The 22182-nt window shown below is 37.6% G+C and overlaps 1 protein-coding gene across 1 annotated transcript in view; it reads left to right on the top strand.

The window, feature by feature from the left end:
* Window positions 1-8872, top strand: part of VN2R613 (vomeronasal 2 receptor 613) — a 29003-nt gene extending 20131 nt beyond the window's left edge. Inside the window, 2 exon segments of the mRNA NM_001099594.1 lie at window positions 1949-2072; window positions 7929-8872. Of these exon segments, the coding sequence (NP_001093064.1) occupies window positions 1949-2072; window positions 7929-8872 (1068 nt within the window).
* The last annotated feature ends 13310 nt before the right edge of the window (window positions 8873-22182 follow it).

The raw sequence follows: 22182 nt of genomic DNA, 5'->3' as shown, positions 1-22182 counted from the left end.
ATTTTGCTTCTGACCACTGACTCCCTTAAACTATTCTCCCTTCTATCAGCCCCCATCCCATCCCTTTTCCTTCCGACATTCCTGTTGGATAAGATATATTTCTATAAACAAGTGTATGTGTTATTCTTTCTTTGAGTTAATTCTGATGAGAGTAAGGTTCAAATGTTGCCTGACCCACCCCCATTTTACTCCCTGAATTCTACCTCTTCCTTCTTCCATCTTCTAGTGCTTTCCTCCTTTTTTTATGTTGGCTTTCAAGTAGTCCAAAAAATCCTACATAATCTCTTCTTGATCTATTTCCCAGGTCAATTGTTTTTCCAATGGCATGTTTCATTATTTTCCTTTTTCATTCTTTTGACTTTTTGTTTTGTTGATGTCTCATAGATTTATTAGCTTCTATTTATGTGAATTCAATTTTTAAATAATTATTTTCTACTGTGAGATTTTGTACTTCCCTTTCCATTTGGCCTTTTAAGTCCTTTTTTCTTCTCTTAAGAACTTTTAAGTGCTTCCCTTCAGTAAATTTTTGAATCTCTTTTTCCATTTGGTCAATTCTGGCTTTTAAGTTCTCTTCAGTAGACTTTTGTGCCTCTTTTGCCATTGGGAAAATTCCAGATTTTTTAAAAGCTGTTATAATGAACATCTGTGTGTCTATTTTACTGTGTTAATGATTCTTTTCATAATTTTCTTGCATCACTCTAATTTCTTTTCACAATTTTTTCTCTATTGTTTTTCTTTATCTTTTTAATGTGATTTTAAAAATATTTTTAACTCTGCCATGAATTTTTGTTGGCCTTGTGTTTCAATTAGCAATTTTTTTCTTTGAGGCTTATCTTGTACTTATTTTGACACCATTGTCTTCTTCTGAGTCTGTGTCTTGATCTTCCCTGGCCCCATAGGAGGTTTTTATAGTCATATTCATTTATTGTTTGCTCATTTTTTCCAGTCTATTCTTTGACTTTGAATTTTATGTTAAAGTTGGACTCTGCTCACTTGGGAGCTGGAAGACACTGTCCAAAGCTTTAGACATTTTCATGCTGCTATCTTCAGAGCTAGTTCTTGGGGTCTGCAAATTTTTGCTGCTTCCAAGGTGATATGATCTAATGAGTGGTGTGGTCACTGCTCTGATGGCCTATGCTCTGCTCATTTTACCCAGGAAGGAAACTTGTGCCTCTGAAGACACAAGTGCTAGCACTCCTTTCTGCTTTGGAACTGAAACCTGGTCACTGCTTCCTCATAAGTAATCACAAGCCTTTTCTCTACACTGGAACTGTGACCAGGGACACTGCTCCCCTTTGGCAACAAGCAATAGTGCTCCTCTTCAAACTGGAACCTCAAATCAGAACTGGTTAAGGGCATTGCAACAGGGTTTGGTACCCATGCCAGCAAAGGATACCTTGTAATCTCTTTCTGACCTCTTTTACATTTGTGGGCTGAAATACCCTGAAGCTGCTGTTGTACCTGCTTCCAAGGGCCACCACTGCTGATACCACAACAGGCACTTTACAATATGCTGACCACCACCACTTATAAGTATCACAGTCTTCTCCTAAGTTTTTTGGACTAGAAAAATGAAAAGCCTCACCTGAACATTCTGTTGGCTCTGTCACTCCAGAATTTTATTTGAGGCATTATTTGAAAGTTGTTTGGAAGAAAGTATTGGGAGAATTTATATCAATCACTATCTATAGCCATCTTGACTCCTGAAAAAATGTTTGTTGATTGAGTATTGTGGGTATGTGCCTGTGCTGGATGTTAAGGACACATCTTTTCAAAAAGCATCAAACTCAGGGACCAAGTGATGAATAAAAAATTGTGACACATTTCTATGAGGAGTATATCAGGAATATTTCCAATACTAAGTCAATATTTTTAACTTTTATATAGCAGCAAAACTCCTACTCTATAACCAGGGCCTGATGAACTTTCTTCACTTGTTACTGCCTAGACCCTCCAGGCCGTGTGTACTGAGCATTGTGGCTCTGGATTCAGGAAAATTGCCCAGGACGGAGAGCCTGTCTGCTGCTTTGACTGTATCCCATGCCCAGAGGGAGAGATTTCTAACTATAGGGGTAAGTGATTGAGCCTAAAATTGAAATTAACAACCTGGGGGATTGGAAGAATTCAGATGTCCTCAATAGAAAAAGGGAAGGTCATGCAAGTAGTGGATTTTTGTGTGAAGTAGGACCTTAAGGTTGCTCTGATTTACACTTCTCTTGTTATTAGTGATGTGGAGCATTTTCCCTCTCTATTGATGCCTTTGATTTATTCCTCTGCAAACTGGTTGCTCATATCCTTTAACCACTGATCCACTGGGGAGAGGTCTCCCTTTTCTACCAGCTCCTGTGGCTGACAGACATGGCTTATTCTAACTGATTCCTAAAAACTATAATTTCACATGGCCTTTCCACCCTCTCAAGCTATCGTTCCATGTCTCTCTTCTTTTTCTTTGAAAAATTGCTCTCTCTAATTTCTCTAATTACCATCAGCCTTCAGATCCCACTGCACTACTTTCTCAAAGATCCTCAGTGGCTTCCCATGCCATTTCTAAGGGTCTTTTTTCAATCTGAATTCTTCTTAATATTTCTGTAGCTTTTGATGCTCAACTGTTTCTTTAATCCTGCTTAAAAATTATCAACTCCCTTGTCTTCTTCTGTGACACTGCTTTCTCCTAATTCATTGCTTATCTGTCTAACTATTCCATTTCACTTTTTGTTGAGTGCAAGTCAATTCAACTCACTTTTATTTAGTACTCAAGTTATCTTAGGGATTGTGCTAAGCACTGGGGGAAATAGTCACTGGATTTAAGGGCCTGATGATTTACAATCAATATTCAATTCCATTAGTGTAGAGGTTCCTAAAGGTTCTCTTCTGGCCCTTCTCTTCTGTCCATACTCTGTCCCTTGGGGGTACGTAGCTCCCATTGGCTCATGGACAATTTCTATACAAATGATTCTCAGATCTCCTTACCTATCCTTTATTATTCCTCTGAACTCTAGTTCTGCATTGCCAGTTGTCTGTAGGACATCTCTTCCAAAATGGACCTTCAACATCTCAGTTAGCATATTCAAAATGGATCTTATCCTATAGGGGCAGCTGGGTGACCCAGTAGATTAAGAGTCAGGCCAGGAGGTTCTTGGTTCAAATCTGACCTCAGACACTTCCTAGTTGTGTGACCCTGGGCAAGTCACTTAATCCCCATTCCTACTCCTTACTGCCCTTCTTCCTTGGAACCAATACACAGTACTGATTCTAAGATGGAAGGTAAGGATTTTTTAAAAATGGATCATACTACCTTGCCTCTAATCTGCCACTTGTCCAAACTTCCATTTTCCTGTTGAGGGCACCACCATCCTCTGAGCCAACCAAGTTCACAACCTCACAGTTAACTTTTTACATCACACCTACATATTTAAAAAATAAGTTTTATTCATTTATTTTTCTTTAGCAAGGACTTAAAGCATTCTCTAGTGCCCCTAGTATCCTTTTCCCAGAGGGTCGTCTTATATAACAAATAGTATTTTTTAAAAGAAAGGGGAAAAAATAAGCATAACTGATCAATACATTGAAAAAGTCTGAAAACATGTGGAATGTATGTTGCTTGTGGACCTTTCACATGTGCAAATTGGTGGTGGGAATAGGGGCATTTTTTCTTTCTTTTTGTATGTCATATATGCTGTCTATAATTATGGCATTCAGATACTCCAATAATTCTTAAATGTTTTCTAGGTCAATTGTTTTTGCTATGAGACAAAATATTTTCCTCTATTTTTTTCAGTCATTTGTGTTTTAAGATTTCCTCTAGTCTCATGGAATCATTGGCTTCTATTCAGTTTATTCTAATTTTCAGAAATATTGTTGCTAGGGCAATGTTTCATGCTTCTTATAACAACAAGATGTTAATTCCCTTTCCAATTCTTTCTTCCATAGATATATCTTTTCCAATTTTTTACCTCTAGCACTTCCTATTTCATTGACAAAAAAAAATTTAGCTCTTTTTAAAATTAATGTTCCTTAGTTTCTTCCAGGAATTCTAGTTAAAATTATTCCCAACCTCTCCATAATTGACAATTTTGATTATTCCCATTTTAAAATCACCTATAACAATTTATTGGTAAATTCTGGGATTTTTCTTTAAGGCTTTGCTTGTAGATATTTGGTGTCATTCTCTTCTGTGAAATTGTGTGTTGTTTTCCTGTTACTATAATAACTTTTCATAGTGCAATTGGTTTTTTAAATCATTCTTCTAGTCTACCTTCTGACTTTGGACTTGATTTTTAGGGCTGGGATCTTAAAATTTCTGTAGAGATCTAAGTTAGTCCTATTGCTGCTTTCCTCAGGTATTAAGTGGTATATTATTTTAGAATCACAATCAAGAGCTCAGGCAGGGCACCCACAAAATTTCAATGCTCTCAAAGGGATCTTATCCAAAGCTGATTGCTATATCCCTGGTCAGGGTTCTAAAAGTCCCTGATGTAGGTTTGACTCTGAGCAAGTTTAACATAACCACAATCACCCTGTTGGAAAGCTCTGCTGATTCTGCATGACAGAACTACAAGTGCCTGTCTGGTTTAGGGTTGTTGCCCTGGTTATTCCTCTACAGGCTTCAGACTTTGCTAGAATCTGTGATTGTGACCCTGCTCTTCTCCTGGAGTCAGAATTATTCAACATTTATAGTAATGTAATATTTCATTACATTAAAGTGACAAAATGTGTTCAGCTATTTCTCAGCCAATGGGATTCTATCTGCTTTGTTACTAATCCTTTGCTACCACAAAAAGTAATGCTGCTATAAATCTTTTGGGGTATATGAGGACTTCTTATCAATGGCCTCCTTTAGTATATAAGCCTGGTAATGGGATCTCTGAGTCATAGGGTATTGATATTTTAGTTACTTTGCTTGCATAATTCTAAATTATTTTCCAAATTGATTGTACTTATTCACAGCTTCACCAACAATGCACTAGTGTGCCTATTTTTGCAAACCTCTCCAACTTACTGTATTTTTATCTTTTATCACCAATGCCAATTTACAAGGATAAATTGAATCTCAGAATAATTTGATTTGCAATTTCCTTGTTATTAGTGATTTGAAGCATTCTTGCATGAGGTTATTGTTTATTCTTTCAAGAACTGGTTTGTTCATAGTCATTCACACATCTACCAAGGAATGGTTTTTTGATGTGCATGTGTGTGTGTGAGAAAGAAAGAGAGAGAGACAGAGTATATTTTGTATGTATAAATACACATAAATACAGATATATGCACATATGCATTCATACTTATATAAGTATACATAGATGTGTACAGACTCTGTGTAGGTGTGTGGCATCAAGCTCTGTGTGGAGCCTTGAGAGGAAAGCACTGAACCCCTCTCATTAATTAAAATATGGTTTTTCTGACTATTTAATAGTTCTATGTTGGTTTTTTCCAGTTTAACAAAGTTAAAGAGTTTATTTCAGAGACAATACATCAAATATTTGTCAGTAAAAGAATGACATGAGAAAACCTGTAATTTTGGAGAGGCCAAACTTGACAGAGAGTACAGGAAGACCTATTAGGACATATTACCAAGAGCAGATAAGAGATAAGCAAAACCTGATCTAGACTTGTATTTGGGTCCATGGAGAGAAGGTGATGGATAAGAGAAGAACAACAGAGAGACTACTAAAAGTTTTCTATCTAAGAATTCGCAAGGAGAAAAGTCTGAATGAAGAAATCAAATGGATGTTGGTTCTCTTTTCAAATCACTTTGGAGTTGCTCATTATATAAGTTGCTTCTCATGAGTAGGATGAATATAAGAACTTCATTTATGCTAAAAAACCCTTTATGATGTAGAGACATAGCAGGATCTTTAATCAATAATTTTTTTTTAAACCCTTACCTTCCGTCTTGGAGTCAATACTGAGTATTGGCTCCAAGGCAGAAGAGTGGTAAGGGCTAGGCAATGGGAGTCAAGTGACTTGCCCAGGGTCACACAGCTGGGAAGTGTCTGAGGCCAGATTTGAACCTAGGACCTCCCATCTCTAGGCCTGACTCTCAATCCACTGTGCTACCCAGCTGCCCCCTAATCAATAATTTTTAATGTATATCTAAAACCAAAAGGCAAGCATGATTTGCAATGGGAATATACCAGAACCTTTGCCAATAAGTGTGGAATTAAAGCAAGGATACTCACTCTCTCTTCCATTTTTGGATAAAATTTTAGCAATCCTTATAATACCAACATAACAAGAGAAAGAAATTATAGGAGGAAAGAGAAAATAAAGCTATCCTTGTTTGTTAATGACATGATGATTTGCTTAGAAAATCATAGGTAATCATCAAGGATATTAATCGAAGCATTAAAGTTTCAGGCACCAAAATAAACTCTCAAAAATCAACAGCATATTTCTAACACAGAAAATATCTGGAGATTAGTCTTCCAAAGGACCCAAAATATTGCTAGTGGTTCAATTATAAAGTGCTTTTTAAAGAAGTAAAGAATAATTTAAATAGTCAGAGGAATATTCAGTGCTCATGACTAGGTCATGCCATGATAACGAATATGATAATCAGAGTTAATTTACAATTGTAATACATTCTCAATCAAGTATTTTATATGTCACATAATTAAATATATAGATTATTTCATGTAATTAAATAACAAAATGGAAAAATTAGAGGTCTAGAATATCCAGAATGACAAGAGATAGGGATGAAGGAGTAAACTGAGAGTAATGATCAGCTCTTCCTTGTTTTAAGTCACCATTTTCTGAACAAGTAGTTGTTAGGCAAGCTGACTATCAATAATAAGAGAAGTACCTAAATGGTATACTTTGGCAATGATATATGTGCATGTCCCCCAATCTGGTAAATAGTTACTAATGACTTTCTTTTTATAATTGTATGCCTAGCACTTACCACAGTGCCTGGAACATAGTAGTTGCTTAATAAATGCTTATTAAATTTGATATGTGTCTCTCCAAATTTGATATGTGTACAGAGTCCCTAGACTCTGGTTGCTCTGGCCACTGACCCCTAGGTACACCAACTGCACTAGATTGGACAATTCCAAAGAGCCATGAAAATTGGGAAGCTAATATACCCTTTTAGGAGAACTGGGGACTGAGGATGGGAGAGTATAGTTGATTGGCTTTACAATAGCTATACAGAAAACAAGGAGTCCTAGACAGGATTATCAGGGGGAAACTGATACAAAGGGCTGAGCTAATTTGGTGAAGGATTTTGGCCTAAGGGGAGAAACCACTGGGACAAAAAGGGTACTTAACACCTGATGGGATTAGCTAGTTTCTCCTAAACTAATTTAAAGTCTATTGTTAAACTAAAACTCAGTGAAGTTGGGCTTTCTCTCAGGGAGAAACTCATGTGACAAGGTCAAATGTGAGGTCTTTACTTCCAAGCTAACTAGACTGGGGGGTGTTGGGGGGGGGGGGAATCATCAGATCTCACTAGGTTACAGATTTAGGGATTTCTAGATTCCATGTTGACAACTTAGTGTTCAGTTTTATAATTCACATTAAAACTAATCTTTATCTTCTATTAGTCCCTTTCTTGAGATCACTTTTTCATCCATACAGGACTATTTAAATTTCACAATCTATTCCTTGCTGTTGTGACTTTGTACAATTTGTGTGTCATACATGGAACACAATGCCTCTCATTTTTTTTCTCTACTGTCCTCTTTATCTACCCTGAAAGTTCATTTAATCTTGCTGGCACTAAACATTAAACAGTTGATTTTCTTATCCTCATCAAGTCACCTTGAGCTGACTCATAGACTATATATTGCATCTCACCAATAAATGAGCACAAGATCTTTGAGGGGAGGATTTTGTGGGGTTTTGTTTTATTTCCCTGCTACCTGGTGCAGGTTGTTAGATGTAATAGATTCTTAATAATTGCTTGATTGGTTACTAAATTGCAGATATGGACAACTGTATGAAGTGCCCAGAAGATCAGTATCCAAACAGAGAGAAAGATCGGTGCCTCCCAAAGGTTGTGACCTTCCTCAACACTGAAGAACCTTTGGGATGGATTCTGACCTGCATGGCTCTTTCCTTCTCTCTCCTCACACTTCTGATCCTCATCCTCTTTATCAAGCATAAAGACACTCCCATTGTCAAAGCCAACAACAGGGTTCTCAGCTACACTCTCCTCATCTCTCTCATCTTTTGCTTCCTCTGTTCTTTGCTTTTCATTGGCCGTCCTACCACAGTAACCTGTCTTCTTCGGCAAACAACATTTGGAATCATTTTCACAGTGGCAGTTTCCTCTATTTTGGCCAAAACCATCATGGTGGTTCTGGCTTTCAAGGCCACAAGACCAGGGAGCAGGAGCAGGATATGGCTGAAACCTAGGGTGTACAATTTTCTTGTCCTCATCTGCTCTATGATCCAAGTGATCCTCTGTGGGATCTGGCTGGGGACCTCACCTCCCTTCTTAGGTACAGACACTCACTCAGAACCTGGCCACATCATCATTGAGTGTAAGGAGGGCTCTGTAATTGCCTTCTACTGTGTCCTGAGCTACATGGGCATCCTGGCGTTGGGTAGTTTCATGGTGGCTTTCCTGGCCAGGAACCTCCCTGACACTTTCAATGAAGCCAAGTTCATCACCTTTAGCATGCTGGTCTTCTGCAGTGTGTGGATCTGCTTCCTTCCCACATACCAGAGTTCCAAGGGGAAAGCCATGGTGGCCATGGAGGTCTTTGCCATCTTAGCCTCCAGTATAGGATTACTGGTCTGCATCTTTATTCCCAAGTGCTATGTGATCCTCCTAAGGCCAGATAGGAACATCCTAGAAGGGTTAAGGAATAAAGCAGATTTCAGGGCCAACAACTTTTCCCCAGAGACTGTTCCAAGGCCATGAGAATTGCTGAATAAAACATCTACATTAGTTGCAAATGGTAGTAATTTAATAGCTTGGTAATATCTACCTCTTGCCCTGCTCCACAAATTAAGTCCTCCTTTTGACGTTCCCCACTTTTCTCAATGGAATAGAGACCTTCAGATCTAGCCCTTATCCTCAAAGGCACAAATAAGCAAGATTTTTGTTTCTTACCTTCCTTGGGTTCTGGTCATCCTTGGGATCTTCCTGGGCTTAGTGCTTGCTATCTAAACCTGCCTTGCTACATTCCTTCATCCCCTCTTTCCTGAGTTGCTGTCCTATAGAAACTCCCTCCCTCCTGCCTCTGCCCACATTTCCTCCTGCCTCTGTCCACTTTTTAAGGACTTAATTCCATGCATACTTAATTTTTCTATTCTGTTCCCCTGCTCATCTCTCTCATCTTCCACTGTACTTCCTCACTGTCATCATCCCACGAGTAGGTCAGGCAACTGCACCTAAGACAGATGGAAAGTGTCTATTGTTAAGGAGCCCGCATCAGGGAAGGGCCCCACCCTGAAACAAAAGACTTCCTCTATTCTACTTTGTATCAGACTTATTAATGCACTTATCTTGTGTGTCCTGTTATGGTTCAAGCTCTTTGAGGACAAGACCTACTTTATTCTTTGTCTTTGTATCTCCAACACCTACCAGAGCACCTTTTCCCAAATGAACACTTAATAAATACTTTATGAATTGATCTGAATTTGATTGATTTGTCTCATAAGATCATAAAGCTGGAACAGGCTAGGAGTGTCATCTAATTCAACATTTTCATTTTACCAATAAGGACAATGAGTTTAAAAGAAGAGAAGAGTTTTTCCTAAGGTTACATAGCTACTAAGAGACAGAATCTGGATTTGAATCCAGGTCCTCCCAATACAAAGTCATCACTTTTCATTGTACTGTGTTATCTCTAACTTTTTTCTGCATGTTGATCCTATGAATTGATGAATAATTTTTATGGGGGGAAAAGTCTGGGCCAAGATTCAGAGTATATTGGTTTATTGCTATGATATTGACTTCCATATATCAAGTCTGCTGCCTCCCAATTATCAGAAACAAATGATTTACAGGATGCAATTTTAGGTACAGACACTCACTCAGAACCTGGCCACATCATTATTGAGTGTAAGGAGGGCTATGATATGAAAAAAGAGGGATTACTAGGTATGGTTTTTTTTTTTTTCATATTAAAGATACACACAAACAAGAACCTATGATGTTTTGATAAGAAAGAGAAATAGATGATTTGTAATATTTGATGGCTAGGTGTAATTAGGGAATAACAATGAGTACATAGGATTTTAATATTTTATTGAATTAGAACTTAATATTTATCAATATATAAGATGTTTTTGAGAGTTAAGTGTTGATTGCCTTTCTGGAAAAGCAGAAAGCTGTGGTTTTAGAAGCTGCATCAAACCATTTGTGGTTTGTGATTGCTGAAGCCCTTATGCAAGGAAGTCTCCCTTTTTACAGCCAGATGTGAGAAATGGAAATTAAAACTTATGATCTACAACTTAATCAAAAGCTCTTCTTATTTCTATTAAATATATTCTTTGTTTTAAAGATTTCTGTAACTAAATGACAAATTAGCTAATGATTCTATAGGTAATAGTCTAAAAATACCTGTGTTGGCTTAGTTCATCTATTATGCCTGGCTATCAGCTAGTACAAGCTCTTACTTACAAAATGGAATAGATCATTAAAAAAATCAATATTAGCTCTTGTTAAAAATTATCATTTTAGAATACATAATTGCAGTTTTCTAAAGAGAATGGAGGGAAGACCCTTGTCACTTAACTGCTTTGTCAACTACTTCATTTCCCAAAATGGGACTTTCTAAAGACACAGATAATCTCATCATTCAATATCACATACCCCATAAGTTCTAAGTTTGTGGTTTCTCCTTAAGTATTCTTTCATCCCTGGTGGGAGAAAACATGAGCATCAGTTCCTAAAATGAGGCAAAAATTTTACTGGAGATCATTTTCTTCATATGTCATTCAGTCTATATTTAGTAGTTATCAAGAGCAAATAGGAAGTGTTAGATTTAAAATAGTTTTGAGTGTTAAATAGTTGTAGATAAGAGAGTGGGAGCCATAAACTGTGATAATTAAAATGTTTTGGGAGCAAGGGAAATATATAACAATTATGACCGCTGAAATGTGTTTTCTACTGTGTCTTGGTTTTATATAAATATAAGATGGTCGCCAGGGAATATATTCCCAATTTATGAATATGCCCAAGCCAACTGGGTTTTATAGAGAAATTTAATTTATAATACACTGATTAATCAATAGAAAAAGAGAGAAAGTAAGAAAGGAATAAGAATGAATAAATCAGTCAGTTGGTTTTATCACTCACCCAAGATCTCTCTAGGTAAGGCTTCTCATGCCAACCTCAGGCTCCACCTTCAAGAGAGTCTCCTTTCAAGAAATGTTCCAGAGAATTCTCCTCCTGACTCCTCCTGAGTTCTCCTTCCACAGCCTCCTTCAGAGCCACCTCACTCAGAGCTCTCCCTCCAGGACCTCTCTCCTCTCAGACTCCTACAGAGCAAAACCTCTCAGAGCAAAAAACTCTGGAACTCACTCCCTCTGTCCTCAGACCCCGCTATCTTTAAGGAAACCATCCAAGTTCCCTCCCCTCAGTTCTCACATCTACCAATCACTGTCAATGTCTCCCCTGTGCCAATGGTGGCTCTAGTTTAACCCAGGACCGCCCAGAGGTCTGCCCCTTTGCACATGTCTGTTGAAGGTCATATTCTCAAATAATTAAATCTTGATCTTTGCTGCAGCCCTTCCTAAATCCTGCTACTCTAAGTAGGGTGGAGATTGTATTTTCCAAGACCTGGTTCTGTCATTCCAAGTATCTCTATTGTATCAATTCTAAAATCAATCATGACTCAAAGAACTTCCTGTTCTATGCTTAAGCATAGGTCAAAGCCCTTTCCATTGTTTAGCAAAAGGTTTCTGTCCTAAAGTAGTCTTAAGTAGGGAGGAGAAGGATCCTCCCATGCCAAGGGGTTTCACATTCCAATAGAGTTCTTACTATCAGTAGGAAATTTTTTCCAAGTATGAAATTTCCCAATGGTGAAATTTCCAACATTCATAAGTCTAAGAAATTTTAAGGTTTACAGAAGGCTAGAGGCTTGAAGCTAGAGTCCGAAACCAGAGTTCAAGTTAAATTTTGTGCCAATGTCATTAGCAGAAAATTTTAAAACTGGGGCAAAAACAGCTATGATTGGGGAGGGTACAGTGGTCACACTCAAGCAGGTTCATCTGAACACAAATTAAGTTATATTTGGAGAATGAGTAAAAACACTGCCTGGGATGGAATTGCCAAAACAGGACTCTGAGGATTACTGGACCTGAGACATGGAGAGAGCAATATACCAGAGAAAAAAGCATCCTTTCCACCCTTTCCCTCCAGAATAAGTACATCCTCCATCCTATGATGGTTTATGAGGGCAAAATCTCATCTATCTCATGCTAGTTATGGGCCCTTCTCAGTGTTTTCTTTCTGAGGCTCCTGTATTCTGAACCTAATACTTCTAGGCCATAATTGTAGTCACATACATAGTTACTAAACATGGTGGCCAGTCATCTACCTAGCACTTATTTCCATATCTACCCATTGTCATACCATAGTACCTCTCCACTCACACCTCTAGCCATGGTTTGTCCCTTCATTTGCCACAGGATCCATTGAAATAGCCTCATTGGTTACTGCTACCAGAATGAGGATCAAAAGGTCTAAGTATCTGTTAAGGAATCCCCAAATTGTTATTCTGGAGGTCTGTGGATGGATGAATCCCAACAAGTAATCAGTTCTTCTAATAACCATATTCATAAGGACATAAGAGGCTGGGATCACAAAAATTCCTTGAATAGCTAAAGAAAAAGATTTTTAAAGAGAAAAAATGATTTTATACTCATAAAAATATTAGGTTTGAGGATATATGTAATTCCTTAAAACTTATCCTTATTAGGGCAGTTAGAAGGAGTTTACTTATGTTATATTTGAAAATTGAGGTAAACTTAAAGACATGGATCTGAGCATGATCAATTTATTAGTTCAACAGTAATCAATAACTTAGATCAATGGCCCCTCTCAATGACCAAACACTCTAAGTTAGGCTCACCAGCCTCAATATAGTTTTGAGGAGTACAGAGTTGGGTAGGTAGGGATAAAATTTTTTATTGGTTTTAGGGTGAACAGCATTCTAAGGATTGGGAACATATAATTGTTTATTGTAAAAAAGTGGGCTAACACACCTATATGAAGCCATTAACCTACCTTTCTCTGACAATTGAGAAATGTTCAATGCTCTTATGGGACTGATTTTAGCTTCTTGAAGAGCTGAGTAAACAAACACTTTGGAACAAAGAAGAATTTGTTATGAAAACAAGACTCAAGGATAATTAAGGATGGATAGTATATTCTTTGGGGATGACAACCATTAACCTATCTTTTAAACTAATTCAGAGGTAGAGCTGCATCCCTTATCCTAATTTAGGAATGGAGCAAGTTGACTTAAGCAAGTATTCAAAATGGGGTAGTAATAAAGAATAGAGTCAATTATAAAATACAATTAATTATTAAATAATAAAGAATAATTTTAATTTCCTCATTTACAGGACATCAGTGTGAGTCTATTATGACAGAATAGTCTCAAAAATAAAAGAATGAAACTGTGAAAAATGTTATAAGTAAGAGAGCAGATGAAGTGAGTCTACAGGGAGATGTGGATGCAGAAAAAATCTAGAATGTGGGGGGAGGGAGGAAGTGTGAGACAGTTAACTGTGAATCTTAAAATGACTCAGACTCTACTTCAGAAGATTTGATTAAGCTATTCCCCATTTTTAACAATGGAGGTACTTGATCAGGAATGTATTGAGAACTTCTAAAATTACTCCACCCTACTCAGACAGTGCCTTAGGGGAAGATAAAGTTGCAAACTCCTGACTGAACAATGAAAAGTCCCTAACTCATACTTATAATAAAACTAGAACCTTAAGCTAGGTCTATTTTTAGATCTAATACAAAAGGATACTAAGTACCTATAAAGGTTAAATTAGTACCTAAAAGGTAAAGCAACTTACAGAAGACAAGTTTAACAAAAGAGGCATGAAGTACTCAGAGAATTTTATCTAACCAGAGAAGGTGAGAACAAAAGAAGATAAGAACTAGGAATGGGAAGTCCTGGGGGAAAAGCATCTACTGTGATTGATAGATGTGAAAATTTAGGGGAGGTGACATAAGAGAAAATTTCTTTAAAAGGAGAAGGATTGAACTCATTTGAGGAGGTCAGGAGTTCAGTGGAGGACTGGAGTTTGCTTGAGACAATCTTGTGGTGAGTGATAAAGACTCACTCGCTCTCCCTTAGGCTCAGGCCTGGGCCTAGGCCCTTTCTACTATTTTCTCTTTCTCTCTCTCTCTCCTTCCCTTAATTCCTTCATTTGTATTAATTAAAATCTCCATAAAAACCCAGCTGATTTGGGTATTTTCATATTTGAGAATTTTCCCATGACGACCACTTAATTTTAGATTTTAAATCAAGACACTAAAAATTATCTTTACAGTTTGGCCGAAACCTTTACAGTTTTGGCAGTTCACAGTCTTGGCAAACCATTTTTCATGGTTACATAACTGGGGTTGGAGCTGAGTCTTTCTCTGGTTTGACCAGGAGGGACTGGTGGCTTTTTATACCTTTGGTGGCTGTTTCTACCTTATCTTTTCCATCCTAACTGCTTCCCTGCTGGCTAGTTGATATCTACAGAGTTTCCTGGTGTGATCCTGTACTATATATCTGTAATATTAGGCCTGAGGTCCACATGGATCCAGGATTTCTTCCTGCAAAAACCACTACCTTTATTACCATCTGTGAATTTTTGTTTTACTCCACTTTGCTTAGTCTTTAGAATTCTAGCAACCAGGAATGTATACACCCCCACTTAAGGATTAAGTGTGGGGGAGGAAAAGTCTATGAGCCACAAGTGCTAGCAAGTGACAAACCAGAAACAACTGGCTGACTCCCTGGGCCAACCAAATCCAAGTTTAAGCCACCATTGGTACATGTAAGACACAGGAAGTGGTGTAAATAACTACCTTTATATTTCACATCACTTCCTATGAGAGGGACTTGGCTGTGGAAATCGACCCTGGATGAGCTCATGAGGGAGACCTCAGACTGCTTTCTTTTTAGACAGTCACATGGTGAGTTATAAGGCTGACTCCCCTTTTCTTTGGCTTTCTGGAGAGGTCCCTTCGTCCAGGCCTCTGAACTCCTGCCTGACTCAGACCAGGCCAAAGCAGATCTTTTCCCTTTTCTCTCACTCCTTCTTCCTTCTATTGTAAATAAGCCACCATAAAATTCCATTCTGACTTGAGTATTTTATTGGGATTTAGAATTTAAATCCCTGGCAACCAACTAAAATATATATTCAGTCCAAACCAAAATTTACGCCTTATGTATCAAAAGGATGGGATTGGGTTAGTCTGAGTTTATTCATATTAGGGTCTGGGGTCTTTAGACATATAGGTAAGGAACAGTGTAGTTTAAATCTGTGAAGACTCCTGGTGACAAGACATTTAGATCTAGGGGGTTTAGGTAGTTGACATTAGCTTAGAATTATCCAAATCCCATTTTCACCTTCCCTGGTTTAATAAATCCAACATCTGTCCCTATTATATAGTGGTCTGTATTTGTTACCTCACGACAGGCTATGCCTGGACTGGACCTGTTAGCCTGTCAGTCCACAGTTGGCCTTCCCAAAACAGGAATCCTTCTGATACTGGCCTATAATTAAGCATCTAATCCCATCCCCAAACCATCTTCCATTACAGAAAGAAAGCTGTGCTAGGAAAAGGTAGAAAGAAAAGATGGAATGGGACAAATTCACTTACCTAAAAGAAGCACAAAAGGAAGAGTTTTATAATAAATGGGAAAATGGTGGAGGTGGGCAATGCTTGAATCTTAATCTTAAATTGATCTGAACTTAGAAAAGAAAGAATATATACACATATATGTGGATATGTATTTACAGTGTGTTCTCAAACAGTTGGGTATAGAAATCCATTTTGTTCAAAAGAGAATTAGGAAGAAAAGGTAACAAGGGAAAGGAGTAGTAAGAGAATGGATAGATTAAGGGAGGCATTGATCAAAAGCTAAACAATTTTTTGAGGAAGAAACAAAGTAAAAAAGAGGATAATAGAAAAAAATAGGATGAACTTGCCCCTAAAACAGAAACACAACAGAATAAATTAGAAACCAGAATTCAACAATATAAGCCAATTTTTGCTTTTTCTTTGTGTGGAATAAAAATTGCTGCCCCCTACATTTTTTGAACTTCAGTTGGAACATAATGAATTTAGCTCCCACTCCTTATATTAACTCAGTGTTTGTCTTTTGGTTTCAAATGTGTCTCTTATAAACAACCTACTGTTGGTATGCTTATCTGGAGGAAGAAAAGATAAAGACTATCAAGGAAATTGGTCTTTTTTTTTTTTTAAACCCTCACCTTCTGTCTTGGAGTCAATACTGTGTATTGGCTCCAAGGCAGAAGAGTGGTAAGGGCTAGGCAATGGGGGTCAAGTGACTTGCCCAGGGTCACACAGCTAGGAAGTGGCTGAGGCCAGATTTGAACCTAGGACCTCCCGTCTCTAGGACTGGCTCTCAATCCACTGAGCTACCCAGCTGCCCCCAAAATCAGTCTTTTAAGATGTGAAGGGAGGGAGCTGAGCAATAGCATATCTCAAACTTAAAAAGTGGTACTCATCAAAACAAATTTGGTACTGAATAAGAAATAGAGAGGTTAAAAAAGGACTGGATTAAGTGTTCAATATGCAAAGCCAATCAGCAAGCACAATGCTCTGATGTTTAATAAATCCAAAGAACTCAGATATTGAGGGAAGGACTTACTCTTTGAAAAAACTGACAAAAAAATATAACTCAGGGAGGCAGCTGGGTAGCTCACTGGATTGAGAGTCAGGCCTAGAGATGGGAGGTCCTAGGTTCAAATTTGAGCTCAGACACTTCTCAGCTGTGTGACCCTGGGCAAGTCACTTGACCCCCATTGCCTAGCCCTTACCACTCTTCTGCCTTGGTGCCAATACACAGTATTGACTCTAAAACAGAAGATAAGGGTTTATACATATATATATATATATATATACACACACATATATATATATATATATATATAATTCAGTAGAAATTAGACATAGACCAACATGTTACAATATACCATGATAACTTTGTGAAGATGGGATTAACTTTTCCCTGCCCATTTTTACACTTAATCACCAGAAGCATATATATCCCACTTATCCTTAAGTAGAGGAGGTCTGTGACCAACTTGTGTGAAAGTGGGTGACAAATCAGAACTCAGTGACTGCCCCCTGGGCATTCCTAAGCAAAGCTAAAAGCTATAATTTATGGAAGGAAGTCACAGGAAGTGACAAATGGAATGTTCTTTAAAAGTGACAAGAATATCACTTTAAAAGTGATGAGGTGTTTGGATTTGGAACTTGACTTGAAGGACCCTGGAGGAGCTCCAGCTGAGGACTGCTTTCTATTTTCTATTAGGACTACCACATGGGTGAGTGAAAAAGGCTGACTCCTTTCCCTGGTTTGTTCTGAGGGTACTAGCCTCCAGAAAGGCCCCTCATCTTGAAGGAGGACTTGTGGCTAAAAACCCTTACTTGTTTTGCCTCTGGGTCCCCTTTGCTGGACCTCTGAAGCCCTGCCTGGTTCAGACTGGGCCAGAGTAAATATCTACTCTCTCTGATTTTTTTACTTTCACTATTTCTCCTTTTGTAAATAAATTACCATAAAAATAATTTGAAATTGAGTGATAATTCCTGGAGACTATACTCTTTAATATCTTATCCAACCCTTTAATTTTAACCCCTTACATTTTGGCCCTTACAACCTCAAAATAGATACAGAATGTAGATGGAGAGCCTAAGCTAGAAATGAGGGATCTGAGGTTCAAATGTGACCTCAGACACTTCCTTGCTGAGTGAACTTGGGCAAGTCACCTATAGGATCCTCCAGCCGTTCCTATATAATTTATCTGTGGGTGTGCCCTGAGAAGGAGAATGGAGGCTAGAGGAATATAGATGTGAGATAGGTAAGGCAGTCAGAGGAAGAGATGCAGGAATAAAGATTCAGAGACCACAAGTTAAAACACCTGGGGAGTTGCAAGTTCCGTAATTACCTCTCTATAATAAGATAACAAGTGGAGAAATTATAAGTATGAGAATCATGAGAACATGAGTGGAGCTGAGAACTCTGGGACATCCCCCTTGGGCCACACGGCCAAGATATTAATGGGAGATGTGCAGGGCAGCTGCGCTGCGTACATCAGTCAGACATGAGGAGGCCATTATAGGGCATAGCAAGATTAAGAGGTGCAAGAGCAAGAGCAAGAGCAAAGGCTGTGAGAGCAAGAGGTGGAAGAGGAGAGGAGAGGAGAGGAAAGGAGAGGAGAGAGAGGAGAGGAGAGGAGAGGAGAGGAGAGGAGAGGAGAGGAGAGGAGAGGAGAGGAGAGGAGAGGAGAGGAGAGGAGAGGAGAGGAGAGGAGAGGAGAGGAGAGGAGAGGAGAGGAGAGGAGAGGAGAGGAGAGGAGGCTCGCACATGTTCCCCAGCCTTTATTGGGAACCCTAGGAATTTCAAGTGGGAGATGATTAATGAATACATGACATGATATAGGTTTTTCACATTGGTAACATTGACAATGATGGAATCAAAGAGGAGGAGATTAATCCAACCCACGCTTTGTAAAGGAATGTAGTCTGAGCCAGGACACTGTGGCTGTCAACCCCCAGCCCAGGAATTTGCTAGCCCTTTGCTAGTCCTTTGGACTGTCCCTTTCCATACAATGAACATTAAGTGATCTGACCATGTATCTAGTAAATGAATATATAGGATATGATATCAATACACCAATCATACTTCCAAGAAGTTAACATGCCTGATATGCTACATCACCTAACCCCATTGGCTAGCCCTTACCTTTGGCCTTGGTAGCCTTTACCTTTGGCCTTGGAACCAATATTTAATATCAATTGTAAGATAGAAGATGAAGATTTTACAAAATAATAATAATTGTATACAATATAAAATATCTGGGGGTCTATCTACCAAGACAAACCAAGGAACTATACAAACACATTTATAGAGCACTTTTCACATAAAGTTAGATCTAAACAATTGTAAAATTATTAATTACTCATAAGTAGGCCAAGCCAACATACATAATAAAAATGAAAAGTCTACTTCAATTAATTTTTTATTCAGTGCTAAGCCAATCAAACTGCCAAAAATTAAGTTCATAGAGATAGAAAAAATAATAATAAAATTCATCTGGAAAAACAAAATGTCAATATTTTCCAGGGAAATAATGACAAAAAAAGGATGGTAGTGTTATGGTTGGACTGAATATTAAATTGGTGGTCTCCAGGGATTTTAATTTCAAAATCCCAAAATGAATTACTAAAGTAGAATGGAATTTATTGTAGTTTATTTTGCTATAGAGAGAAGATATTAAGGAAGAGATAAATGGGGGGTGGGGGAGAGAGAGAGAGAGAGAGAGAGAGAGAGAGAGAGAGAGAGAGAGAGAGAGAGAGAGAGAGAGAGCTCTGGCTTCCTCTGAGCCAGGTAGAAATTCTAAGGCACCAATCAAGGGAAAGGAGTCTCAAGATGATAGGCCTTTCTTGGAGGTTCAAACCTCCAGAAAGGGCAAGGAACTAAGTCAGCCTTTCACTTACCACAGTGACTATCTACGAGGAAAGCAGTCTGAGGTCTCCTGCTTGAGCTCCTCCAGTGGTCCAGTTCCACAGCCAAGTTTCTTCTCTCCAAGTCTGAGTGTCTGTCTCCCCATCTCTCCTCAAATGTCTGATGATTCTTCCAGTCTCTCCTCCGAGTGACTCCTCTTCATTCTAACTGAAGATGTATATCCCTGTCTGCCTGTTTCCTTTATTTAAAGACCTTTTTCTCTTGTGTCACCTCCTCTAAATTTTACCTCTACTAATCACAGCTGATGCTTTTCTCCAGGACTGCCCATTCTTTCACACTTGGGTCACAGACCTCCCACTTAATGTATGAAATGGGTGTTCACACCTTTTGTTGTTAGTTCACACTTTTTTGTAGTTAGTTCACACCTTTTGTAGTTAAAATGGGTAGATCTACTTTAAATACTGAGTTAACACTTTGGGGATTAAAATATAAAAATAGATAGGGGATTAAAATTCAAACTTCCCAATAAAGGAAGAGCTAAGTACCTTCATTGTTACAATCAGGGGAGAGCTAAATCCAATCTTCATAGTGGCCTACCTACCCCTACCAGATCTCAAACTGGATTATAAAGTGGTACTCATCAAAACAATACAGTATTCACTACAAAATAGAGTAGTAGATCAATGGAATAGATTAGGTACTCAATACACAATAGTAAATAACCATAGGAAATTAATATTTTATAAACCCAAAGATCCAAACTTCTGGGAGAATTCATTATTTGACAAAAACTGATGGCAAAACTGGAAATCGCTATGGCAGAAACTAGGGATATGGACACATCATTGAGAAATAAAGATTTATACAATAAAAAATAAATTCTGAGAGCACAGAATAGTTTCCCTCCAGACATATGGATAAGGAAATTATTTATCACCAAATAAGACACAAAGTACATTATGAGATGTAAAATGAATAATTTTGATTACATTAAATTTAAAATGTTTTGGCCAAACAAAACCAATGCAACCAAAATTAAAGGGGAAATAAAAATGTGGGAAATTTTTATCATATGTGTTTCTAATAAAGTCTTCATTTCTCAAATATATAAAGAACTGAGGCAAATTTACAAGAATGTCAATCATTCCTCAACTGACAAATGGTCAAAGGATATGAACATGCAGTTGTCAGATGAAAAAACTAAAACTATCTATAGTTACCTGAGAAAATGCTTCAAATTACTATGGATTAGAAAAATACCACCTCACACCTATCATATTGGTTAATATGACAAAAAAGGAAATCATAAATATTGGAAGAGATGTGAGAAAACTGGAACATTAGTATGTTATTGTGGAATGGTGACCTGACTCAATCATTCTGGAGAGCAATCTGGAACAATACCCAAAGGGACATAAAACTGGATACCCCCAGCAATGTCGTTACTAGTTCTATATAATGAAGAGATCAAAAGAAAGAAAAAGGAAAATGACCTATTTTTATAAAATATTTATAGCAGCTCTTTTTTGGGGTGGCAAAGAACTGGAAACTGAGGGGATGTCCATCAATTGGGGAATGGCTAAACATGTTGTGATATATGATTGTTTTGAAATATTATTGTTCCTTAAGAAATAATGAACAGGATGATTTCAGAAAAAACTGGAAAGATTTCTATGAAATGATGCAAAGTGAGCAGAAACAGAACATGATCTACTGTGAATGACAACTATTATCAGCAATGCAAGGATCCAAGACAACACCAAGAGATTCATGATGAAAAATGCTACCCATTACCATAGAAGGAAATGATGGAGTATGAATGTGGACCAATGGATACCATTCTTCACTTTATTTCCTTCATGAGTTTGTTCTTCTATGAGCAATGTGACTTCATTCACAACATAAGAAATTTGGAAATATATGTTGCAATGATAGCACATGTATAACATACCATATTTCTTCTTAAATAAAAACACTACTGTAATTCCTAGAAATATTAAAGATTTTAAAAGAGCAAAATAAATATAATAATCAAATTTAAATATTAGAGAAAATTTGAGGAAAATGAGAGCAATGCAAAAAACTATATATATATATATATATATATACATATATATATATATATATGAGAATTGACAGCTTGATGAAAAAACACAGAGATACTGAAGAAAATGACTTACTAAAAATCAGAATTGACCAAATGGCAGAAGAGATACAAAAGTTTACTGAAGAAAATAATTCCTTAACAAATTAGAATTGGTCAAGTAGGAGCTAATGATTTCATGAGAAATTATGAAATTTAAAAAAAAGAGAGAGAGAAAAATGGAGGAGGCAGAGCCAAAGTAGTGGAGAAAGGATAGTGGTTTTCTGGAGCTCCTCCAATTTCCCCTACAAACTAATTTAAAATATGCCTTAAAATAAATCCTATGGCACCAAAAACCACAAAAGTAAGGGGTGGACAATTTTTCCTCCCAATTTAAAGGGTTGGAAGGAAGGGTCTGTCATATGTTTAATTTTATATGGTTGGACTTAATATTTAAGTGGTGGT

Source organism: Monodelphis domestica, chromosome 4, assembly GCF_027887165.1.
Source record: "Monodelphis domestica isolate mMonDom1 chromosome 4, mMonDom1.pri, whole genome shotgun sequence".
Lineage (NCBI taxonomy): Eukaryota > Metazoa > Chordata > Mammalia > Didelphimorphia > Didelphidae > Monodelphis > Monodelphis domestica.
Note: the sequence above shows the minus strand (reverse complement) of the source record. Positions and strands in the feature narration are given on the sequence as shown.